At 38.2% G+C, this 25,508-nt stretch overlaps 3 protein-coding genes across 3 annotated transcripts in view; 2 read left to right on the top strand and 1 right to left on the bottom strand.

Annotated features, from left to right (window-relative positions):
* Window positions 1–1,853, bottom strand: part of atr (ATR serine/threonine kinase) — a 39,746-nt gene extending 37,893 nt beyond the window's left edge. Inside the window, 2 exon segments of the mRNA XM_051093208.1 lie at window positions 1,431–1,522; window positions 1,641–1,853. Coding sequence (XP_050949165.1) covers window positions 1,431–1,522; window positions 1,641–1,711 — 163 coding nt within the window. The 5' untranslated portion in view covers window positions 1,712–1,853.
* A 100-nt stretch (window positions 1,854–1,953) lies between these two features.
* zgc:110269 (probable flap endonuclease 1 homolog) lies at window positions 1,954–8,080 on the top strand. Its single transcript, XM_051137227.1, is given in 12 exon segments — window positions 1,954–2,131; window positions 2,347–2,422; window positions 2,564–2,666; window positions 3,669–3,723; window positions 4,249–4,310; window positions 4,410–4,546; window positions 6,574–6,589; window positions 6,591–6,635; window positions 6,895–7,026; window positions 7,321–7,466; window positions 7,568–7,709; window positions 7,791–8,080. Coding segments are annotated over 12 exon segments (1,053 nt in total). The 5' UTR covers window positions 1,954–2,049; the 3' UTR covers window positions 7,848–8,080.
* A 1,504-nt stretch (window positions 8,081–9,584) lies between these two features.
* On the top strand, window positions 9,585–22,647 carry agfg1b (ArfGAP with FG repeats 1b). The gene is made up of 12 exons (XM_051094916.1): window positions 9,585–9,885; window positions 13,963–14,056; window positions 14,139–14,254; window positions 15,446–15,590; window positions 15,684–15,840; window positions 16,309–16,425; window positions 17,889–18,030; window positions 18,137–18,213; window positions 18,296–18,391; window positions 18,503–18,655; window positions 18,930–19,018; window positions 21,785–22,647. The coding sequence occupies exons 1-12, from the start codon at window positions 9,719–9,721 to the stop codon at window positions 21,842–21,844; spliced, it is 1,413 nt and encodes a 470-aa protein (XP_050950873.1). The 5' UTR covers window positions 9,585–9,718; the 3' UTR covers window positions 21,845–22,647.
* Window positions 22,648–25,508: the final 2,861 nt, after the last annotated feature.

The following is a 25,508-nucleotide window of genomic DNA, read 5'->3' as shown; positions in this document are numbered from 1 at the left end:
TGGCCAAGGCTCACTGATGCATGTGGTGAGTGAAGGCTGGCCTGTGTGGTCCGATCCAACAGACAAGCTACTGTAGCTCAGTTTGCTCAAGAAGTTAATGCTGGTTCTGATAGAAAGGTGTCAGAAAACACAGTGTATTGCAGTTTGTTGCGTATGGGGCTGCAAAGCTGCAGACCATTCAGAGTGCCCATGCTGAGCCCCGTCCAACGCCAGTAGTGCCAACAGTGGGCATGTGAGCATCAGAACTGGACCATGGAGCAATGGAAGAAGGTGACCTGATCTGATGAATCACATTTTCTTTTACATCACATGGAGGGCCAGGTGCATTTGCGTCACTTACCTGGGGAACTCATGGCACCAGGATGCACTACAGGAAGAAGGCAAGTCGGTGGAGGAAGTGTGATGCTTTAGGTAATGATCTGCTGGGAAACCTTGGGTACTGCCATCTATGTGGATGTTGCTTTGACACATACCACCTACCTAAGTATAGCTGCAGACCAAGTACACCGTTTCATGCAAATGGTATTCCCTGGTGGCTGTGGCCACTTTCAGCAGCATAATGTACCCTCCCCCAAAGCAAAAATGGTTCAGGAATGAATTGGGGAGCACAACAACAAGTTTTCGGGTGTTGGCTTGGCCTCCAAATTCCCCAGATCTCAATCCAATTGAGCATCCGTAGGATGTGCTAAACATGGAGACCGCACCTCGCAATTTACAGGAATTAAAGGATCAGCTGCTAACATCTTGGTGTCAGATATCAGAGCACACCTTAGGGGTCTAATGGAGTCCATGAGGAGCAAAAGGGGGATCAACACGATATTAGGAAGGTGGTCATAATGTTATGCCTGATCGGTATTTTAAGTATATAATGACTGAATGTACATTTTGGGGTGAACATTTTTTTAAATATCACATTGCACCCCAAATTACTACAATTAAACATTCAAACTACGAATGATGTACTTTAAAATCTAGTGTATTAATTGTTTGTGTGTTTTTAGCTGTTCATAAAAATGATCAGCAGCCATTGTAAACAAAGGAAAACATTTATGTGACAAGAACACAAAACTTCCTTCTGGAAGTTATGGCTTATATTACACTTACATAATATTTATATTGATATATGTGTAATATTTGTTTAATATAATATATACTTTTCAGCACATAATCTGTACTAGAGGGTTTCACGTATTGTTTCTTTCAGAATTTTTTAACAATTGCTTGTACTGTACGTTACACACAGGTGATTGTTCTGTGGCTGTTTTCTTATGTGAAGTCAACCACCACCTAACTGCACTATATTTACTCAGCATCGTTAAAACAGCATGAAGGTGAGTAAATGAAAGAATGTGAGATGTTTTCCTAAAGAGACTGTGACGTAAAAACAAATATCCTCAACAAATTTCAAAATACAACGCATTGTTTCTTACCGACATCAACATCTGTCAATATCCTGTCAATGAACTGACACAGTATCTGACGAGGTTTCTGCACAGCCTGGTTGTACTCAACCGAACTGGCACTGGAAAAGACACAAGAGGCTTTGTATGAGCTTTATTTTTTAAAATATGTATATTAAGTATACTTTCCAACAGAATTTAACAAGAGAACCTATCGTTATTAGCAGCCATTGATGTTACCTGGCTAGTTCTTGCAATGCAGGAATCATTGCTGACATCTCTAGTCCTTGCTCCATGTTTGCTTGGTACATAAGTGTTTACTATATACAAAAAAAAATGTTTAGGCCGAGCTGACCTAATATATAACTTAGTCAAACATTCAGACTCGTAGTCTGTCCATTCTCCGTTTCCACAGGCGCATCACTTTCAAAAGTAGTTTCGCACTCCGGCGCTTTCTCAACGGCAAGCGAGATGGGTCAGTCTGTTTGCAGTGGCGAAACGAGTTGGTGACGTGAGGTCGCGGTGGCCTATCAGCGCACTGTTACTACGGCAACCATTTTAGCACCATGCGGAAATGAAGCTGTGTGATGCATGACAATAACAACTATCTACATACGCGATTTAAAGTCAAAAACGGCTTACATTTAATATGGGGATTACAAAGTTAGCGAATCTAATTCATTTTGACGCGCCAGCGTCAATGCGTAACAAAGAGATCGGCGATTATTCTGGTAAGATCACTGCATTACTGTTACAATGTATCAAAACAGCTAACTGAGCAAAGTAAATACATCCAATAATCTATTAACATGCACGAAAGAAGAGAAAACAGTAAGAAAAGCCACTGGCAGGCGGAAGATGCATCTCAAATATACACTTTAGAGTTAGATTGTTAGGTGTCATCTACTTACATAAAACTGTACTGATTGTCATCTGTCTGATTTAGGGAAGATTATTGCACTGGACACGTCTATTGTTGTGAATCAGTTTCGCTCAGCCCTCCCCAGCCATCTAAAGCTAAGGTCAGTTCAGCTAACAGTGTTATTTAGTCACTGATTTTGTTTAAAAAAATACTTTAAATCAGTGTCTTTTCTTTTTCATAAATATTTTGAGTTATTAGGTATAGATGTGTTGTATTATAATATGAACATGTGATGTTGCAGCCCTCTCACAGGCTTGTTTTACCGCACTCTTACTTTCCTGGAACATGACATCAAGCCTGTCTTCGTACTTGATGGCAGGCCACCTAATCAAAAGAGAGCTGTGGTGAGATGTGTACTGATACATTTATTTTGTAATTATATACACTAACAGTCAAAAGTTTTTGAACACTAAGATTTTTAATGTTTTTTTTTTTTTTTTTTAAGTTTTTTTAAGTCCCTTCTGCTGACCAAGCCTGTATTTATTTGATCCAAAGTACAGCAAAAACAGTTTTGAACATTTTGAAATATTTTTTTACTATTTAAAATAACCAATGTCTATTTGAATATATTTTAAAATGTTTTGAAAATGTATTTAATGTATTTGAAATTTATTCATGTGATCAAAGCACAATTTTCAGCATCTTTACTTCCAGTCTTCAGTGTCACATGATCCTTCAGAAATCATTCTAATGTGGTGATTTGCTGTTCAAGAAAACATTTATTATGATTAACAGTTGAGTACATTTTTTTAGGATTGTTTGATGAATAGAAAGAACCAAAGATCAGCATTTATCTGAAATTAAAAGCTTTTGTATACCATTCAAAAGCTTGGAGTCCGTATATTTTTTATTTAGAAAATTAGACAAATTTAGAAAGGATCATGATAAAGACATTTCTGTTTCTACAAAAGACTTTGATTTCAGATAAATGCTGTTTTCTGAACTTTCCATTCATCAAAGAAACCTGAAAAAAAATCTACTCAGCTGTTTTCAACGTAATAATAATAAATGTTTTCTGAGCAGCAAATTAGAATATTTGAATGATTTTTTAAGAATCATGTGACAGAAATGATGCTGAAAATTCAGCTTTGAAATCACAAAAATAAATTAGGTTTTAAAATAAATTCAAATAGAAAACAGTTTTTTAAAATAGTAAATATATTTCACAATTTTTACTGTTTTTGCTGTACTTTGGTTAAAATAAACACAGGTTTGGTGAGCAGAAGACACTTCTTGAAAAAACATAAAAAATCTTAAAAATCCAAAAACTGTTGACTGGTAGTGTAAATATAATTATATATAATCATTTTGTTTTACTAATTTATCACATAATTTAATTCCTCTAGCTGGAGAAAAGAGCTCAAAGCACAGGGTGGAACAGCTCACAGAGCTTCAACACAGGTGTGTGAAGTTGTAAAAAAAACTCCATATTCACTACCGTTTTAAAGTTTGGAGTCAGTAAGATTTTTTTTAAAAGACATCTCTTATGCTCACCAAGGCTGCATGTATTTGATCAAAACACAGTAAAACAGCAATATTGTGAAATAGTATTGCAATATTTAAAATATCTGTTTTCTATTTAAATATATTTTAAAGTGTAATTTATTCCTGTGATGGCAAAGCTGAACTTTCAATGCCAATTACCTTAGTCTTTAGTGTCACATGATCCTTCAGAAATCATTTAATGCTGATTTGCTGCTCAAGGAACATTTTTTATTATTGTCAATGTTTAAAACAGCCTAATATTTTTCTGAAAAGTGATACTTTTTCAAGATTTTTGACTAGAAAGTTCAAATAAATAGAAATCTTTTGTAACGTTATAAATGTCTTTACTGTAAATGTGTCTTTGCTGACTACAGTAAATGTATTATCTTCTTCTAGTTTGTTGGTGACTGTGACATTTCTGTACATTGTTTTTCACTTTAGTGTCCAACTTTAAACAGGAATGTTTGCGTCTCCTACAGCTTATGGGTGTGCCATGCATCAAGGTATTTTAATTTACTTTTATAAAAATAAATTCTGTCTCATATTAATTTGAGGGGTTCTTGCTTGACTAATTCCAACTTTCTCATCACCGTGAACATCAGGCTCCAGGTGAAGCAGAAGCGCTGTGCGCCCACCTGGTCAAAAATGGCACAGTAAATGCTGTAGCCTCAGAGGACATGGACACACTGGCATTTGGAGGGACTGTTCTGCTCCGCCAGCTCAATGCAAAGAAAGACAGGTGAGAAAGATGGCAAAATCTCATTCTGATTGGCTCTGGCTCAAAAGATTTGTGCTTATAAGCTCAATTTTAATAGACTATTATAAATTATGCTTTATAATTGTAATATTATTTTGTAATAAATATTAATAATTAATGGTTTATTAATGATATTAATAAATACTATTATGACAGTTATTTTTATCATGTCACATTTTGTTATAAGCCTGAATTGCTTAGCTTTCATAATGATGTGAAGAGTTTGGTTCCAAAGCACGATAAACGCCATTTAGTTCCTGCCAAAATCAGTATTTTGTCTGGTCGGTATTGAAAAGTCCATTTTTAATTTTATGCAAAATGTGATATCCGCCATGTTATTCTGCCATGTTTTTTCCCTATTTTCCCAAACTGCGACAAACGCCAGTCTCCCTTCTCTGCAGAATGCGATACATCCGCTCAGCCAATCACAGCGCACCATTCCATGCACTGTAAACAGTAAAGGCGGCTCTTTGAATACACCCAGTATCCTAGTTTTCCTCATCTACTTTGTACTTTGTAATCAACAAACACACAAAACACTGCGTGTGAATATGAAAAAAATATTTAGGGGCACCAATGCGACTGACCCGATCAGCATAAGCTGAGAGGAGCTTCAGAAGTTTCTATGTGTTTTTGCAACGTTAAGTAATGTGTCACAGACATATCTGACGAATCTCTTCATAGACAAAGTGTAGAGAGATTGTAAATAAGAGATTCTTTATGCAGTGTAGAGAGTTAGTTGATTATAATGGAACTTTGTGAGAATGCGATGAACTAAGATGAGTGACAGCTTTTGATGATTTTTAGGGAAGTTTGTAAATGAGATATTGATTTAATACAACAGTTAAATAAACAAGAAGTTAATATTAAGTTACTTACATTGTCTGACCATTACACTATTGCCTGATTTTGCTCTATTTCGACGTCAAAAATAGTTTGAAACAAGTCACAACTGAGCCGCTGCACATCTCTGTTCAAACACAGCAGTGTTTTGTTTATGAATGAACGCGCATTTTAAACGATCGTTTAAATCTAGTGAGTCTGTGATTCAATTTCCCATTCATAAAGACTTGCTTTATTCCTAAATGAATCAGCCATTCGAACGAATAAAAAAAAATGATATGATTCAGTAATTAAATCAGTGACTTGCCACCACCTACTGGCAGTTTTAGTTTCATGTTTGAATTATCTTTTCAGTTATTTAAATCATTTAATATTTCTGTATTCAAAATTTTATATTTAAAACATTAATCTCAACATGAATTTATATATTTGATTGCACTCACACTTTTGTGTTCTTCTGTGCCACCTCTGTAGTACAAATTAATTTTGTTAATACTGATTTTAAATGATTGTTAACTTATTCTTATTCTACTTGCTCTTATTCTGTTGTTTTAATTTGAAATTTTAAAAAGTTTTTAAAAATATATATTATTAAAAATTTGACATGAAAAATAACATACTTGTAATAAAGTTACAAAAATGCCATTACAAAGGTAAAAACAAAATCTCCATTTAATTCACTTTAAGCAGTCAAATATCACCCCATAATGGGAAGGCTAATTTTTAATCAGATTTTTGTGTTATTGATTAGAAGGTGCTCCTGAAATTTTCACTGTGCTCCTAAATTCCTATGCTATGTGAAAGTTTGAAACAGAAAATAGTAATTTTCATCTTGCCGCTTTCTTGGTAAAGAAAACACATTTTTACTCAAATTAATCAAAATGGATTTATAGCGTTTTGGAACCAAACTCTTCATATGTTATATTTTGTATACCAAATTATTGCTACAAATATTACATAAATCATGTATTTAATGTTGAGTTATGTAATATTGAATATATACATTTACAACAAGGCATTACACATTCCACACATTTTTGGACAGGCATGTTTTCTGAAATGTAAATTGACAAAGATGGAGAGCTTCTTTATTAATGTTCTTTTTTTTAATTGCATATTAAAATAACTGTCATGAATGCTTCTTCTGCAAATCATTTCTTTTATAGTGAGGTCACAGAGTACTTCCTTACCAAAGCTTTTGGAAGCTCTAAAGCTGACATATAAAGAGGTATTTTCAAAGTTTGAAGTCTTTTTTAATTGATTGCTGACACTCACTCTATATTTTTTTAAACAAATCTCAGCACCTGACTATCAATAGCTGCTAATGTACATATCTAAAATGTCTTGATGTAACTGGCATAACGTCTGAGCGTAGTAGTTGTAATTTAATTTTGATTCTGAGTACCATTAAAATTATACATGGTTCTTGTTCAAATAGCTAAAAAATTTCTTAAACTCTTAATTTTCTTTCTGTGTCTCTTTCCTAGTTTGTTGACCTGTGTATCTTGCTGGGCTGTGACTACTGCGATAAGATTGGGGGTCTTGGGCCGAGTCGAGCACTGAAGCTTATTAAACAACATCGTACAATAGAGGGTGTGATGGAACATGTCAACAGAAAGGTGCTTGTTCAGAAAAGATGTTACAAGCCAAAGAAATCAAGCACTGCTAAAGCTGGCAATAAACAGGAATTGTGATCATCTTTTGTTTTCTATTGTGATCTAATTTTCCATTGTGACTTTACTAGAAGGCAACATTCTGATAGTTCTGTCATCACTTATTCACCCTTATTTGCTTTCAAAAGCATATTATTGTTGTTGTTTTTTATGGAACACAAAAATAGATGTTCAGAAGAATGTTCAGGTTGCTGTTCATACATCAAAATAAAAGGCAACTTTGGCTGTCATTTCTTACAGACCCACCCCATCCCTCTAAACTGGCAGTACAAGGATGCCCGAAAGCTGTTTTTTGAAACCCCAAAAATCGACGACCCTGTCCTGGCCTGGAGTGAGCCTGATGAAGAGGGCCTGGTGCAATTCCTGTGCAAAGAGAGGCCTATGAAGTACTTATCTGTGTTCTAGTATTTACTGACATTATGTGATCAAGAGTGAGAGTGTGCATTTAAAGTTTCTTTGGGTATGCAATCTTGTTCACTGTTTTAAGGGAAGAAAGGGTGCGTGGACGCATGAAGAAGTTTCGCGAGTCTCTCTTAAAGAGAAGAAAGGAAAGGGAGGTGGATGAGAAAATGGGCCAAACTAGACAGTCACGTCTTGAGGAATTTTTCCCTGCGACACGGAGGAGAAAGGTCAGATGTTAATTAACAAGAATTGTAAATTGATTGCTTGATTGAACAATTGTAACAAACAATCTTATCTTACTTATCTAGGTTGAGTCTGCAGGTGTGGGAGCATCCAGTGGAAGAAAGCGATCAAAGGTGAAATAAGATAGATTCTTTTGAATCATGAATCTTGAAGCATTAATCAAACCATCATGTGGACCGAAGAGTCAAAGGTTTAATGCCATGAATCTGTTTTAGATACTTGTTTTAAACTTGTTTTAGATTTTTAAACTCGTTTTTTGTTATTGTTGTTCAAATGGCAACATAATGTAAAACCAGTGCCAAAAAAGATATATTTTTAATGTTTTTGTATCATGTACAAAAAAAACTTTTATGTTCAGGAGACTGTATTAAATTACAGTAAACTTCTTTTTACTTCTAAAAGTATACTGTGTTTCATTGTTGCAGTATGAGTGTGGTTTGTATTCAAAGGAACATGAAAATTAACTGACAATTTTAGGCCATCCAAGATATAGATAAAAAATAAGGGAAATGCAGAATTAGTGCATCCTCTGCAGTGAATTCAGTGAGTCAGAATAAGAGAACAAACAGCTAATAAAAACCATGGTAGGTATGTTTTGATGCTGGGATGCTGGTTAGGTATGTTTTGATGCTGGTTTAAGATGGTCCTTAGCTGGTTTATGCTAGTCCTTTGCTGGTTTTTGATGGTCCTTTGCTGGTTTATGCTGGTCATGTTGCTGGTCAAGGACCAGCATCAACCAGCAAAGGACCAGCATCCCAGCATCAAAACATACCTACCAGCATATGCTGTTTTTTCACCAGGGGAAGTGAAAAGTTCCATATGTTTATAAGTAAAAAATCCATCTTTAAGGCATTTTAACATTAAACCATTGCTTTTGGCCAAAATACGAGTCCATAACCCATAATAATGCTTCCACCAGTAAAAAGGGTGAGTAAATTTTCCGCAAATTAAAATTTTTTTGAGTAAACTATTTGTTTAATATGGTTCCACACCAAATTGCATATACATAGGGTAGACAGGGTAAAGCTGAAACACTTTTTGCCTTTTATATTACCTCACAGAATCTATGACACAATTTTCATGGGATATTACTTTTATTTGTAAAATTAAGGAATTACCCTGGTGAAAAAAACAGCATATGCTGGTAGGTATGTTTTGATGCTGGGATGCTGGTTAGGTATGTTTTGGTGCTGGTTTATGCTGGTCCTTGACCAGCAACATGATCAGCATAAACCAGCAAAAAACAGCAAAGGACCAGCTTAAACCAGCATCAAAACATACCTAACCAGCATATGCTGGTGTGCCAGGGTGTGATTCATATAAACAGTTAATAATTTTTCACAATTAGCTCTCAAGGATATTCCAGTTGTACGACTGAAACAGCTTTAACTAAAGTAGCCTGAAAATGTAAAAACAAGCTCATTGCACAACTGTAAAAACACTTAGTCACTGTACCTGACTCATTCATTCACATACTCATTAATCAACGTACTCTTAACTGTGGTATCAGATGTAGTTTGTGCTTTGCATTTGTATTTATTTGTATTTGATACATAACACAAACTACAAAGTACCTAGGAATATGTTTTTGGACATAATACCATGGCTTTTCTCTTACATGTGTGTTTACAACAAGTGAAATGTATATATTTTATATAACATGGCGATCATTTACCATACTACTACCGTCAAAAATTGTACCATCAATGTAACAATTTCCTAAGAGTATCGCGTTCTAAATTATGGCGTTCTCTGCTGTTGTTTTGGCCGTGTGCCATTAGAGGCGTTTCTCTCCGGTGCAGTGGGTGGCAGTATTGACACGTACAGCCTGTAGCGCTCCACATCAGTCCAGAGAAGAACTGGACGTTTATGGCTATTCCTGGCTGTCCTATGTGGAGCGATTTTCCAGCGCTGCCGGGCGTGTTTATGCATTAGATATACCAATAACTCACAGCTCCACCTGCCCTAGACTCGACAGCTTTATTATTTCGTGATGGCGGCGAGTGCCAAACGAAAACAGGAGGAGAAACACTTGAAGATGCTTCGGGAGATGACCAGCCTGCTTCCCAATAGGAAATGCTTTGATTGCGATCAGCGCGGCCCGACCTACGCCAACATGACAGTGGGCTCGTTTGTGTGCACCACCTGTTCCGGAATACTGTAAGTTTTTAACGAGGCCCCTCATATTCACACAGATGGTGTATGAACTTGCTGTTTTTCCCCAAGAGTCTGTATGGGCAGACGCCTAACAACCCCTCCCATCTGAGAGATCATCTGCAGAATGTGTCCCAGCTGCCTATCTAACATTATCATGACATCAGATTTGACAAAAATAGCACGAGATTCAGGGACAGAGCAGTTAACCTTTTCATATATTACAGGCTCGTTTTCAAATAAGACAGTGTGACGTTGGTGCTAGTTGTGAGTGTGTGTGTGTTCACAAAGTGTTGTATCAGTGTGACACACCCATGTTTAAACATTACAGCTGCTTATAAATCAATTATTTTCGTGACTGTTTGAACTTAAGAAAAGTGTGTGGTTTTGAACTTAATGACAATCCCACATGTGAAAATGTCTGTATTATATTGTGCTGCTGAGTTTGGGGCCCCTGGCAGTGCACATGGGCTCCTAATTCAGTGGCTAGTCAGAAGAGCCAACCCCTGTGTTTCTGACAGTTATGGTGCTGAGATATGACAAGGGACAAAAATTACCCACGATGGGGCCCCCAGAGGGCTTTGAAGCTCCACACAGGGCCCCAATTTAGGGTCGTAAGACAAAAGAGCCACCCTTAATGTCAGTGTCTTCATGACATTCTGGTGCAGTGATGCGACTAAATAAGACAGGCCCTCAATGGTCTCCAGGGGCTCCCAGAGGGTTTTGGGGCTCCACACAGGGCCCCAGTCTTGGGTTCTTGGGGCTCCACACAGGGCCCATTCTACTGCAGTGATGTGACTAATAAGATATGGGCCCACAAGGATCTCCAGGGGCTCCCAGAGGGCTTTAAGGCTCCACACAGAGCCCCAGTCTTGGGTTCTAAGACAAAAGCGCCACCCTTAATGTCAGTGTCTTCATGACATTCTGGTGCAGTGATGTGACTAAATAAGACAGGAGCCCACAAGGGCCTCCAGTGGCTCCCAGAGGGCTTTGAAGACCCACACAGGGCCCCAATATAGGGTCCTAAGACAAAAGAGCCACCCTTAATGTCAGTGTCTTCATGACATTCTGGTGCAGTGATGTGACTAAATAAGACAGGAGCCCACAAGGGCCTCCAGGGGCTCCCAGAGGGCTTTGGGGCTCCACACAGGGCCCCAATCTAGGGTCCTAAAACAAAAGAGCCACCCTCAATTTCAGTGTCTTCATGACATTCTGGTGCAGTGATGCGACTAAATAAGACAGGCCCTCAATGGTCTCCAGGGGCTTCCAGAGGGTTTTGGGGCTCCACACAGGGCCCCAGTCTTGGGTTCTTGGGGCTCCACACAGGGCCCATTCTACTGCAATGATGTGACTAATAAGACAGGGGCCCACAAGGACCTCCAGGGGCTCCCAGAGGGCTTTAAGGCTCCACACAGGGCCCCAATCTAGGGTCCTAAGACAAAAGAGCCACCCTTAATGTCAGTGTCTTCAGGACATTCTGGTGCAGTGATGCGACTAAATAAGACAGGCCCTCAATGGTCTCCAGGGGCTTCCAGAGGGTTTTGGGGCTCCACACAGGGCCCATTCTACTGCAATGATGTGACTAATAAGATATGGGCCCACAAGGATCTCCAGGGGCTCCCAGAGGGCTTTAAGGCTCCACACAGAGCCCCAGTCTTGGGTTCTAAGACAAAAGCGCCACCCTTAATGTCAGTGTCTTCATGACATTCTGGTGCAGTGATGTGACTAAATAAGACAGGAGCCCACAAGGGCCTCCAGTGGCTCCCAGAGGGCTTTGAAGACCCACACAGGGCCCCAATATAGGGTCCTAAGACAAAAGAGCCACCCTTAATGTCAGTGTCTTCATGACATTCTGGTGCAGTGATGTGACTAAATAAGACAGGAGCCCACAAGGGCCTCCAGGGGCTCCCAGTGGGCTTTGGGGCTCCACACAGGGCCCCAATCTAGGGTCCTAAAACAAAAGAGCCACCCTCAATGTCAGTGTCTTCATGACATTCTGGTGCAGTGATGCGACTAAATAAGACAGGCCCTCAATGGTCTCCAGGGGCTCCCAGAGGGTTTTGGGGCTCCACACAGGGCCCCAGTCTTGGGTTCTTGGGGCTCCACACAGGGCCCATTCTACTGCAATGATGTGACTAATAAGACAGGGGCCCACAAGGACCTCCAGGGGCTCCCAGAGGGCTTTAAGGCTCCACACAGGGCCCCAATCTAGGGTCCTAAGACAAAAGAGCCACCCTTAATGTCAGTGTCTTCAGGACATTCTGGTGCAGTGATGCGACTAAATAAGACAGGCCCTCAATGGCCTCCAGGGGCTCCCAGAGGGCTTTGGGGCTCCACACAGGGCCCCAATCTAGGGTCCTAAAACAAAAGAGCCACCCTCAATGTCAGTGTCTTCATGACATTCTGGTGCAGTGATGCGACTAAATAAGACAGGCCCTCAATGGTCTCCAGGGGCTTCCAGAGGGTTTTGGGGCTCCACACAGGGCCCCAGTCTTGGGTTCTTGGGGCTCCACACAGGGCCCATTCTACTGCAATGATGTGACTAATAAGACAGGGGCCCAAAAGGACCTCCAGGGGCTCCCAGAGGGCTTTAAGGCTCCACACAGGGCCCCAATCTAGGGTCCTAAGACAAAAGAGCCACCCTTAATGTCAGTGTCTTCAGGACATTCTGGTGCAGTGATGCGACTAAATAAGACAGGCCCTCAATGGCCTCCAGGGGCTCCCAGAGGGCTTTGGGGCTCCACACAGGGCCCCAATCTTGGGTTCTAAGACAAAAGCATCACCCTTGATGTCAGTGTCTTCATGACATTGTGGTGCAGTGATGTGATTAAATAAAACAGGGGCCCACAAGGGCTACCAGAAGGCTTTGGAGCTCCACACAGGGCTCATTCTGCTGCAATGATGTGACTAATAAGACAGGAGCCCACAAGGGCCTCCAGGGGCTCCCAGAAGGCTTTGAGGCCCCACACAGAGCCCCACTCTAGGGTTCTAAGACAAAAGAGCCACCCTTAATATCAGTGTCTTCATGACATTCTGGGGCAGTGATGTGACTAAATAAGACAGGAGCCCACAAGGGAATCCAGTGGCTCCCAGAGGGCTTTGGGGCTCCAATCTAGGGTCCTAAAACAAAAGAGCCACCCTCAATGTCAGTGTCTTCATGATATTCTGGTACAATGCGACTAAATAAGACAGGAGCCACAAGGGCCTCCAGGCGCTCCCAGAGGGCTTTGGGGCTCCACACAGGGCCCCAATCTAGGGTTCTAAAACAAAAGAGCCACCCTCAATGTCAGTGTCTTCATGACGTTTTGATGCAGTGATGTGACTAAATAACACAGGGGCCCTCAGAAGCCTCAATGGACTCCCAGGCAGCTTTGGGGCTCCACACAGGGCCCGAATCTAGGGTCCTAAGAAAAAAGAACCACCATCAATGTCAGTGTCTTCATGACATTGTGATACAATGATGAGGCTAAATAACACAGGGGCCTCTCGAGCCTCCATGGACTCCCAGGCTCCCAAAAGGGCTTTGGGCCTCCACACGGAGCCTCAATTTACAGTCCGACTCCAAATAAATCGCCCCTGATGTAAGTGTCTTTATGATATTCTGGTGCTGAAATATGACTAAATGGGACAGAAGCCCCCAGAGACCCCAAACAGAACCTTAGGGGTCTTAACGGTGCTTCAGTACACCACTAGAGTAAAAAAAAAAAAAAGCCCACCTTTATGCTTCATTTAAACAGTCTTGGCATGTTGATACATTGTTTTTATGGTGTCCTTCCTGGCTTGGCTTCTTGTTTCAATGCATGTGTATATGATTTTTTTCTCCCATGTTTTGTAATAAATAATACATTTTAGAAATAGAATTTAAAACTAATTAGTTAGAAAAGTCATAACACATCTTTCATAAAAAAAAACATGTTTTGAGATATCATTTGTGCCTAAAGTCCTAAGAGAGTTTCTCTAGAAGAAGAATAAATATAAGCACCACTAATAACGTATGACAGGTAGAAGTAGGGCTCTCCAAGTTTAGTATTGTCTCTGCCGTGACCAGTCTGTGATGTTTATGTCATTTGATTTGTACCCCAGACGAGGCCTCAACCCTCCACACAGAGTGAAGTCCATCTCTATGACAACTTTCACCCAACAAGAAATTGAGTTCTTACAAAAACACAGTAATGAGGTAATACACGCTTTAACACAAATGGCACATTAAGATATATGCACATATTGAGGTTCCAAGTAGTCTCTCTTTTTGTGCTCAGGTCTGCAAACACATCTGGCTGGGGTTGTATGATGACAAGAGCTCCGTGGTCCCAGATTTCCGTGAACCTCAGAAAGTCAAAGAGTTTCTTCAAGAGAAATATGAGAAGAAAAGATGGTAAGGAGTCTCTGGTCAGATCCATTCTCCTTTTGTGATGTGTGGTTTTGTGTAGCATGTTGCTTTTTGATGAACCAAATACTTTTGATATCATGCAGTTTTATCATTTCAGCTGGCGTTGTTGTTGTTGTTGTTGTTGTTGTAGTTGTTCTATAATGCTGTATACGGTGGCATGCAAAAGTTTGGGAAACCCTTGCAGAATCTGTGAAAATGTGAATAATTTTAACAAAAGATAAGAGATCATACCAAATGCATGTTATTATTTTTTTTTATTTAGTAATGTCCTGAGTAAGATATTTAAGATCCGCACATGGTTGTATACCAGACTTATAATTTTACACTAAATTATCAAGGCTGTACTGTTCTGTCCCAATAAAGGCAAAATGCCCAAAAGAACATTAAATCCACATTTGAGCTGGCATAATACTTGCCAGTCCATGGATCTGATGAGCTGTAGAACAATTTTGACAATTTTGAAAAATTATAGAAAATATTGGATCCTGACACATTTGCTGATTTACTTGTAATGAATTTAGAGTCAATTTTCTATGAGAACAAGCTGTGAATTAAAAAAAAAATCCCATCCATAGCTTGTTTCCAACAATTCAAATGTTTTGGGTTAGTAGTAAGTTAGTAACTTCTATTCAGCAAAACGGAAAAATGGAAAAAAAAAAAAAAAAATTTAAATTACATTTGGAGAAATATGAAGTGGTATAACTGTTAACAGAAGTTGCCTAATCGGCATATTAGAATTATTTTCGAAGGATGTAGTTACATTGAAGACTGGAGTAATATCAGTAATATCAGCATTTATTCTTAGGAATAAATAAGATGTTCAAAATATAAAAAAAAAAGAAAAAAGTAATTAAATGATCACAATATTGCACAATGGTAATGTTTTATTGTATTTTTAACAATTAAATGCAGCCTTGGTAATTATAAAAGAAACCCTTTTTAAAAAATCTTACTGACCCCAGATGTTTGAATGGTAGCGTTTGACTTCCTGCAAATTGTTATAGAACAAAGCTCCTGAAGTCATGTTAACCAGGCACAGACCTTATTTTACTCATAAATCAAAAACCTCTATTCTAAAAAACTCATTATAAAATCCCCAAGGAGCCCATGGCAAATTAGCCTTCCGGGTTGGCCTACAAATTGACAGCTCTATTATTGTGCCACCATCATTTGCAGGTATGTTCCCCCAGAACAAGCCAAGGTGATCGCCTCTGTGCAGGCTTCAATATCTGGTTCATCTGCTAGCAGTACCAGCAGCACCCCAGAGGTTCTTCCCCAGCCCCTCAAAACTTTGCATCTTACCAAGACTCCATCCAACCAAGTAACTACTCACAACAGCCTTTACATTTGTACTTTAATTTAAAACGGTTCTTCTCTGCCCTGTCTTCATGACTTCCCTGTGTTTTTCTTTCAGTCCCCAGTGACCAGTCGTGTTCAAGTCCAGTCTGCAGGTCAGGAGAAGAAGTTTGACCTCCTCTCTGACTTGGGAGGAGATATTTTTGCTGCCCCTCAAGGTCAAACTGCCAGCGCCTCAAACTTTGCTAATTTTGCACATTTTAACAGGCCCTCAGGTAACCATTACAGTTTTTTTAATAAATTGGCAGCTCTAAATTATGTATAAGGTGAAGAGTATATGTAGTTTCACCACTTGGTAAAAGGAAACAATTACCAAAAGGCAATTTTTTCACCACTATTAATCATTTGAAGCTTTTTGTCGTTCACTTAAAGGTGTAATTCACCCTTAAATGAAAAACGACATAATTTGGTCACGCTCATGTTGTTTCAAACCTGTATGGCTTGCTTTCTTCAGAATAATACAAAAATGTAATGATCTAATGTTGTTTTGAACCCAACTGAATTTTCATTTTTGGGTGAACAGTCCCTTTAAATGTCACTGCTTGACATGTCATCATGTCAACTATCAACACTGTTTTGCTTTTGGTTAACTGTATGTCCGAACCATGATTTCACACTGTCACCTAATTGTCCCCATCAGTCCTGTTCATTAATGTATTTTGTTCACCCTGTGCCGTCTGTAGCACAAAATAATTCCACCACAGACTTTGCCAACTTTGATTCCTTTGGAAACTCCAGTGTACCGTCACATTTTGGCACATCACCCCCCTCAAAGCCGTCCCTTCAGCAACCCCACACAGGTACCACACCCTGCCCCATCCATTGTGTGTTATGCTCATGTGTATTTCCACTTCCTGCTATGGCTGTTGCAGAATGTTATCAGCTAAATGTCACCTCTGTGCTGCTTGGTTGCTGTTAGCTTACTTTAACAGTACTTTGCCAGTAATTTAAGGAAGGTGATGGGTCATGGAAAATGCAGTTCATGCATTTAGTGACTATAAACATCTCATGAGCATGTTTTTCATTTCTGAAATAATATTCATTCTGGGGTTGTAAAGTCAGAAATGAAAAAGAATTACTAGTTTTGAAAAAAACACAATGTTAAGTAGTTTGACAATCTTAAAATGTAAAAAAATATTCATGGGTCTTGTAATTTTCATTAAAAAAAATTAAGGTGATAAAATAGTGTGTATATTTTATTGAAGAAATTGTGGTTCAGTGTTGTATAGAAAATATTAGGAACTTTATACTAATGAAACCTCATTTATTTTAAGGAAACTTAAGAGGTTTAAGTTTCTATCGTTATTGTGCAGAGGAATAGAGCTTCTGGTTATGGATAACTGCATGTACTACTACTATGAGGCATGCTTTGTTGAATGAGCAGTAGCTTTGTTAATGCTTTCTAATGATTTCCTCCTTTTTTTCTACTTTTTACTATTTCTTGACTGTAAAGTCTTTTAATTGTACAAAATAACTCAAAGTCAAATACAAACAGGCCTTACTCAAAATCACAGACTTTTGAGAATCAGCTTAAAAGAAATGAACAAATAAATAAATAATATTAAATTAATTGTGTCATGTATTAAATAATTTAGTAGATTTTACATGATTTATTCATGTAGATTCTATAAAAAAATCAAGCCTTATAAACTACTCCAAAATATTATGTGTAATATTGTTACCATAGTTTTTCTAAGTGGGTGTACCATTTTTTTACAGTTGGGAAAAAATAATTAAACAAAACTGTGTGTTAATATTTGAAAAAATGTTTGTTAGAACCAAAAGTCAAGTCATGGTTGCATGTGAGTCCCTCACTTGTCCTTTGTGTAAAAAGATGGATCTCAAAATCATACAGTCATTGTTGGAAAGGGTTCAAATACACAAAAATGCTGAAAAATCAAAGAATTTCTGGGACCTGAAGGATTTTTCTGGAGAACAGCAGGCAGCTGAACTGTTCAGGACAAACAAGGAACTCATGAACAACTATCAACTATCAAACTATTTTTTGTTATAGTTATTTTACTACATTAGATTTATTGCCAAGGCAGCAAGTTATTTAAATGCATGTTTTTGGTGTAATATTTAATACTGTTAGTTTGTTTTGGTACTGACAACATTGGTGTACACTGACATGTATTCAAGCTGTAAGGTAAATAATATGTATTACTTTTTATTTAATGATTGCCACATGGTGTTATCTTGAAAATGGTATAAAAGCCATAACTTTAATAAATTTAAGCTATAGTTACTTTTTGCAATTCAGGTGGAGGCATGTCCATTCCTCCACTACCCAGTATGGCTCCTGCCCCGCCTCAGAGCAGTTTATCAGCAGGGGACCGTTACGCTGCCCTGGCTGAGCTTGACAGTGCCCTCAGTTCAACCGTTACAAGTGGAAGCGTACAAGGGTGAGAGATTACTCTATTACTTACTGCCCAATCCAGCTTGGTTTTAGGCTTTAATCTTTTTTGTGTGCTCATGTATATCTTTTTGTATGTGCATGCACTACCAAAGTGTGTTTGGAGGTGTCCCAGGAGCTGCTGCACCTCCAGCTCAGCCAGGACTACCCAACATGCAACAGGGTTTTGCAGGTGGAGCGTTTATATTCCTTTGAAGTAAGTTAGTTTTAACATTTAATTATTTTAAACTGACTCAACTATTTGTACTGTGCAGCTGCCCCCTCCACAAACCCATTTGTGGCTGCCGGGATGGTTCAGGAGCCCATGTCTACAAATCCATTCCAAACCAATGGAAGAGCTGCAGCCTCAGGTAAGACCTAGCTTTGGTCGAGATCAGCATGCCCGTTATGTGTGTGTCCATTCAAGGAATGAGCAGATGAAACATGCTACTCCTCCTCTGGTCTCCTTTTATTTACTTTAGCCTCATTTGGCACTGGCTCCATGAGCATGCCAGCTGGCTTTGGGAACACAACCAGTTACTGCCTGCCAACCAGTTTTAGTGGGACCTTCCAGCAGCAATTCCCTGGCCAAGGTCCCTTTCCCCCACCTGCAGCCTACCACCAACAGCCCAATGGTATGTGAGACTATATTTGTGTTTTTGTGAGTGCGAGGTGGCCCGAATCCCCCAGTGGCTTATGCCTTTCTTTTATGCATATTCTTTTAAGTCATGAGAAAGGCTGTGTTTGTATTGTATTAAGCATCAACTCTTGCTTTTTGTGCTTTGATGTGAGTTTTGGTGTTGCATGTGATGGAGTAGCAGGTTCAGCTTTAGCATTTAGGTGCATTTTATTGCCTGTCAGTGTAATACACTAGCACCATGGCCGTTCTTCTTTTCTGGTCCTCCTCAGGGGGCTTTCCAGCCTACGGACAGGCCAAACCTATGGGCAACTATGGGCAGGCGGTCACAGGACCTGGCATTTCCAGCAACCCATTCATGGTAAGCAAGCCAGTGGCTATGATGTACAATGACTTTAAATCAGTCGTTCTCAACCTTTTGGACTGCCATAATCCAACACAATTTTCAAAGTCCTCTCATAGTCCAACAAAATACTGAAACGCCCCCCCCCATAATCCAACATAATATTTAAAGGCTTCCTAATGTAAAGTAAAGTTTTCCTCTGTTACACTGTAATTTTGACAACGCTGCTTGTTTTCCAACTTTTATTGTTAACAGAATTAGGAGTTGTTGTGTTTGTGTTCTAAAAACAGCTTTAAGAGCTGTGTTAAAAACATAGTTACTAACCCATTAATAATAAAAGAAAAAAGTAATAAAAAAAAGTGCAAACAGCAATGGGTTCTGTTTACTCTAAGTGCAAATAGCTATAGATTCTATTTACACTGTTAAAATTAGCAGGTTTTTCTGCTATTTATACTACTTATTGCAAATAGAGGCAATTATCTGCCCCTCAGTATTGTAGTACATTATAAAACAGTATGCAGTAATAACATATTGAGTGTAAATTATAGTTTTACTTCAAATTATTAAATGTATGTTGCTTTATTGGGACAATAAGACCTCCATTCACCTACCCTAACCCTAACCGATACTTTATTTTTAATTTCAATTATTTTCTTCATTTTGATTGACAATAAATGCTTTCCGATATATGAGATTTAAAAAGGGAGAAAAAAAGTTCTCCAAAAGGTGGATTTGAACCGGGGTCAATCGCGTTGAAAAGATTACAGCATGCGCTTTACCATCTGCACCACTGGAGCTGATGTTTAATGATCGTCTTTTGTAGTGTTGACTAGCCCAAACGCACCCTGGTGGGCGGAGTTAGTGTAAATAGCCTCTGCCAACAAGACTGGCTGTTTGCACTTAGTCCACATAGACACTTTGTTTTAGATTTTGCCTTATGAATGCAACTTTGTAACAATATTGTCCTAAAAATAACTGCAGAGTACACAAACTACAGGTCTGAAAACACTTTGTTGCCTCTTTGTTTTAAGTGAATTACCATTTGTGTTGCTAAAAACGTTAGTCAAATTCTTCTTTGCATTCAGTAGTAGTATCGATTCTGTCTAGCATTAAAATCTTTGTTCTTTTCATATTTTAAGTACCAAAATCAATAGTCTTAGACGCTGTACTGCCATCCACTGATTGTCTCTGAGTTTTATGTATGTGACACTTTAGAGAGTGCTCTATACAATAATTAATTCTCTTAACTGCTGTGTCACTACTCAAGGCTTTCTTCATTAGCAAATCTTATGACCTTGTGTATGCCATACTCATGTTTACACTTGTCTTTGTCTGCCTTTCTAGTTTTAGAATGTAATGTTTATATTATAACCCTTTTTTTCACATAATGTATGGTGTAGACTGTAGGCACATTGGTTGGAGGACAAGAATAGGCAGGCAGTAGAATAATTTGTTTAAATACAGAAAATAAATCGCCGCCTTTGTCCATTTAATTGAAGACGTAATTAAACAGATTAACATAATCATCAGATCAAAATCATTAGTGGCAGCCCTATAACATAATTAAAATAATTATTGAAAACTTATGAGTACAGCCAAATTTTTTACACATTAAGAAATAATTTTGTTAAGTGTTGTTTGAATAATGTAGTACTTCACAAAAGCACAATTTATTTATTATTTTTTTTTAAATGTTTTAAATGAGCATTGAACTACTGAATGCACTTTTAATGTGTTAAAGTCCACTTACAAAACAAAGATTCACATATAAATGTACTCACCCCCTTGTCATCCAAGATGTTCATGTTTTCCTTTCTTCAGTCGTAAAGAAATTATGTGTTTTTTGAGGAAACGTTTCAGCATTTTTCTCCATATAATGGATTGATATGGTCCCCCGATTTTGAACTTCCAAAACGCAGTTTAAATGCAGCTTCAAATGATCCCAAATGTGGTTGTAAACGATCCCAGCCAAGGACGAAGGGTCTTATCTAGTGAAACAAATGGTTATTTTCATAAAAATAATACAATTTATATACTTTTGCTCTTACACTGCCTGGACTGTTTTTTTTCCGGTTCATGACAGGGTATGTCGAAAAACTCCCACATCGCCGTTTTACCTTTTTTGTTAAGGGTGTTTAATCTTCTTTGCATGTTCACTTTGCAAAGACTGGGTCGGTACTTCTGCAGCAACGTAGGATGATTTTGAAATGATTTTTAAAGTTGAGGGAGAAAATACAATTGGAGTTTTTCAACATACCTGAGTCAGAATACACAGAGTTCAGGGAGAGAAAGGCAAGACGAGCAAGTCGTTGGGGTATATTTGTAGCAATCGCCAAAAATACATTGTATGGGTCAAAATTATAGATTTTTCTTTTATGCCGAAAATCATGTTCCATGAAGGCATTTTGTAAAATTCCTACTGTAAATATATCAAAACGTAATTTTTGATTAGTAATATGCATTGCTAAGAACTTCATTGGGACAACTTTAAAAGAGATTTTCTCAATATTTCGATTTTTTGCACCCTTAGATTCCAGATGTTCAAATAGCTGTATCTCGGCCAAATATTGTCCTATCCCAACAAGCCATACATCAATGGAAAATTGACCCTTATGACTGGTTTTGTGGTCCAGGATCACATATAGTATGCAATCATAAACTTTTATTTTGACTCAGTTAATCGCAACTAATCGTCTTGCAGCTCTGCTCCTAAATTACCAATATGTTTTTGCTGGAGGACTCTTTATCGACTTTGATGCTTACATTGTCTTATCTTATTTTCAGGGCGGAGGTCCGGCGGGACCGTACCCCACAGGAGGTTCCTCCACAAACCCCTTTCTTTAAAGCGCTTTTTACGCCACATCTCAAGCAGCGCCATGCACACATTCCGCATCACCAATGCTCTAAAACATTGTCTTCAAGAATCTGAAAGTATTCAGATTTTGTATTTACTGCACTGAGTCTTCGACATTTCTAGAGAAAGAGCTGTGGATACGCAGGTGACGGTCTTCCCCACCCATCTGTGTATTCTGGACAAAACTCCACGATTGTCCCTCCTCATTTATGCCTTCGACTCAATAAGTAATGTTTTATGCCTAGAAAGTAAGCTCCTTGTGCATATCAGCATTTGTAATCCTTTTAAAAACATGTTATTCACAAAGAGAAACTGTGACAGAACAGCAGAACACAATGGTGTCTAGGGATGCTGTGATTAGCTGTATAAACAAACTTCAGTTCGTCCTTAGCACCTGCTCTAGCAGAAATGTTTCGTTCTGTTGAGGCGAAAAACACATTGTGAGGAAAAGATGCCACTAATCGCCTCAAGGAGGTAAGAAAACATGGTTTGGATTAAAACCTGACACCTATTGTAAGGACAGATGAGCTCAGCACAAGCGGCTATGTAGATAAAGCAGGTGTCTACAGCACAAAAGGACCGAAGTAGATGTCAGTGGTAGATTTCGCTTTTCTATGATCTCCCATCGGGGTCTGTATAGCCGCACCTTGGGAAATTGGCAGGTCTGACCTGCTGTGTTCTCCGTCGATGGATTTTTGACCACATCAAAAGTTACCATTACAGGTATACAAGTTAATGTGTACATATATAAATATATGTATAAAATATTAAATGATTTTTAACTACTGTGTTACATGTGTCTGTTTGTGTTTTTTTTCCCCGACTTTATTAAGCAAAGCTAGATTTTTTTTTTTGTTCTGAGTGATATTAATAGGTATAACATATGTGATAGTCATAAGTAGCATGGGTATATTTGTAGCAATAACCAAAAATACATTGTATGGGTCAAACTTATTAATTTTCTTTTATGCCAAAAATCATTAGGATATTAAGTTAAGATCATGTTCCATGAAGGTATTTTGTAAATTCCCTGCTGTAAATACAGTCAGGCCCATATATATATTTGTACAATGACATTTTTTTTTTATTTTAGATGTTGACCAAAACATATTCAAGTTATAGTTATATAATGACTATGTTCTTAAAGTGGACACTCTAAACTTTAAATTAAAGGGGTCATCGGATGCCCATTTTCCACAAGTTGATATGATTCTTTAGGGTCTTAATGAAAAGTCTATAATATACTTTGGTTAAAAATTCTCAATGGTTGTGTAAAACAACACCCTTTTTACCTTGTCAAAATGAGCTCTGCAAAAATCATCCCATTCTGAGGGGTTGTTCCTTTAAATGCAAATGAGCTCTGCTCGCCCCGCCCCTCTCTTCTCTCTGTGGAGTGACGAGCCTGTTTACTTTAGCTGCGTTTACCGCTAAACTTGCTAACTAGCACGTTATTAGGAAAGGCGATCGCAAAGATTCATAGAAAACCATTATACTCACTTCTGCTGTAAGTGAAGGTTGATCACAAATGATTAGCACAAACACAGATGGATATATGTAGATTGGGAGCCATGTTCCCTTCACAAACAAACTTAATCCACTGCATCTTCAGCGGCTCAGATGTCGGGAGTAAATGACGACAACTACAATCATTATTACATGACAACACCTCAATCGCTCAATCTGAGATGTTCTTGTCTAACTTACATCCCTGCTCTGGCATCGAAACATTGGAGGTCGGACTATTACAGCTGATCTGAGGTAAGACGCTCATGTCAATCAACTATCGTTTTCTCTAATTGGACAGTTGTGGGCTATTCCTTTATTTTTTCTACATCAATTAAGCCGGTAAAAGATCTGGAGTTGATTTTAAGTGTGCCATTTGTATTTGGAAGCTGTTGCTCTGAACCCACATCACACGGTCAAAGGAAAACATGTAAAACATGGTGGAGCAGTGTGATGGCATGAGCATGCATGGTTTCCAGTGGCACTGGGTTACTGGTGTTTATTGATGATATGACAGAAGACAGAAGCAGCCGGATGAATTCTAAAGTGTATAAGGATATACTCTGCCCAGATTCAGCCAAATGGAGCAAAGTTGATTGGCGCTTCATAGTACAAATGGACGATGAAACGTACAGCAAAAGCAACCCAGGTGTTTTTGAAATTAAAAAAGTGGAATATTCTGCAATGGCCAAGTCAATCTTCTGATTTCAACTTGATTACGCATGCATTTCACTTGCTAAAGACAAAACTAAAGGCAGAAAGACCCACAAACAAACAACAACTGAAGTCAGCTGCAGTAAAGGCCTGGAAAAACATCATAAAGGAGAAAACCCAGTCTGTCCATGAGTTCGTGAGCACTTAAGGCAGTCATTGCCTGCAAAAGATTTTCAACAAAATATTAAAAAATGAACATTTTAGCTATGATCATATTTATTTGTACAATTACTTTTGAGCCCCTGAAAATCGAGGGGTCTGTACATAAAAATGGTTGTAATTCCTTAGGATTTTATATTATATTTTTGTTTAACCGTTTGAATTAAAGCTTAAAGTCTGTTTCATTTTAAATCTATTCTAGTGGCATACAGAGGCAAAATTATGAAAATTGTATCAGTGTCCAAATATATATGGACCTGACTGTATATCAAAACTTAATTTTTGATTAGTAATATGTATTGCTAAGAACTTCATTTATATGACTTTAAAGGCAATTTTCTCAGTATTTAGATTTTTTTGCACCCTCAGATTCCAGATTTTCAAATAGTTGTATCTCTGCCAAATATTGTCCTATCCCTGATAGCACACATACATCACGGTGACGTCTATTTGACGTCTGCATTTACATCTGGAAGACATATTTTTTTAAAGTGTTTGCTCATTTGCAATACGTCTATAGAGCGTTTCCTATCAGATGTCAAATAGAATGTATGTAAAACTAACATCTTACAGACGTCTGTCAGATGTTTGTACACAGCAGATGCTTTCCAGATTAAGTGATCTTTAACAGACATCTTGCAGAAGTATGTGAGCTACCTGGGATCCTAACAAACCACACAACAGTGGAAAGCTTTCAGATTATGTAACCTGAATTTAAAAAAATTACCCGACTGGTTTTGTGGTCCAGGGTCACGTATATGAATAATAATTTAAGGAACCCTGTCAAAACTCTTGGCTGGCAGTGTCATTTCAAGTAGTAACGTAAATAATGACAAAGAATACAAAACAATAATGCTCAAAAATCAGATTCATCATAACCGCTGGAGCAAATATAAAGCAGAAGGAGCAAATTAATCTAACAGACTGAGTGACATCTTTTTGGTTCAGTTACTTAAATCCTGTTCCCTCTGTTCTTGCATGAGCAGTCATCAAATGTTCTTAAGAACATTTTAATTAACGCATTTACCTAGCTTATAATTAAAACATTTCTGATTAAAGTTTCATCATACCTAAACTGTAGGAAAAAAGATGCTAGATGAAATGACGTCCATCATGCACTTGTTTGTAACATATTGGTACTCATTTGTTTTGTTTATTGAGTAGAATCGCATTCAAACCCTTTAAATTTTTTGTTTTAAATCGCGTCTACAGTAAAAACCCCATAGTGACAAACCCATAAAAACTTTGCAAATATATTATAAAAAATAAACTTCAAAT

Source organism: Labeo rohita, chromosome 2 (genome assembly GCF_022985175.1).
Source record: "Labeo rohita strain BAU-BD-2019 chromosome 2, IGBB_LRoh.1.0, whole genome shotgun sequence".
Lineage (NCBI taxonomy): Eukaryota > Metazoa > Chordata > Actinopteri > Cypriniformes > Cyprinidae > Labeo > Labeo rohita.
Note: the sequence above shows the minus strand (reverse complement) of the source record. Positions and strands in the feature narration are given on the sequence as shown.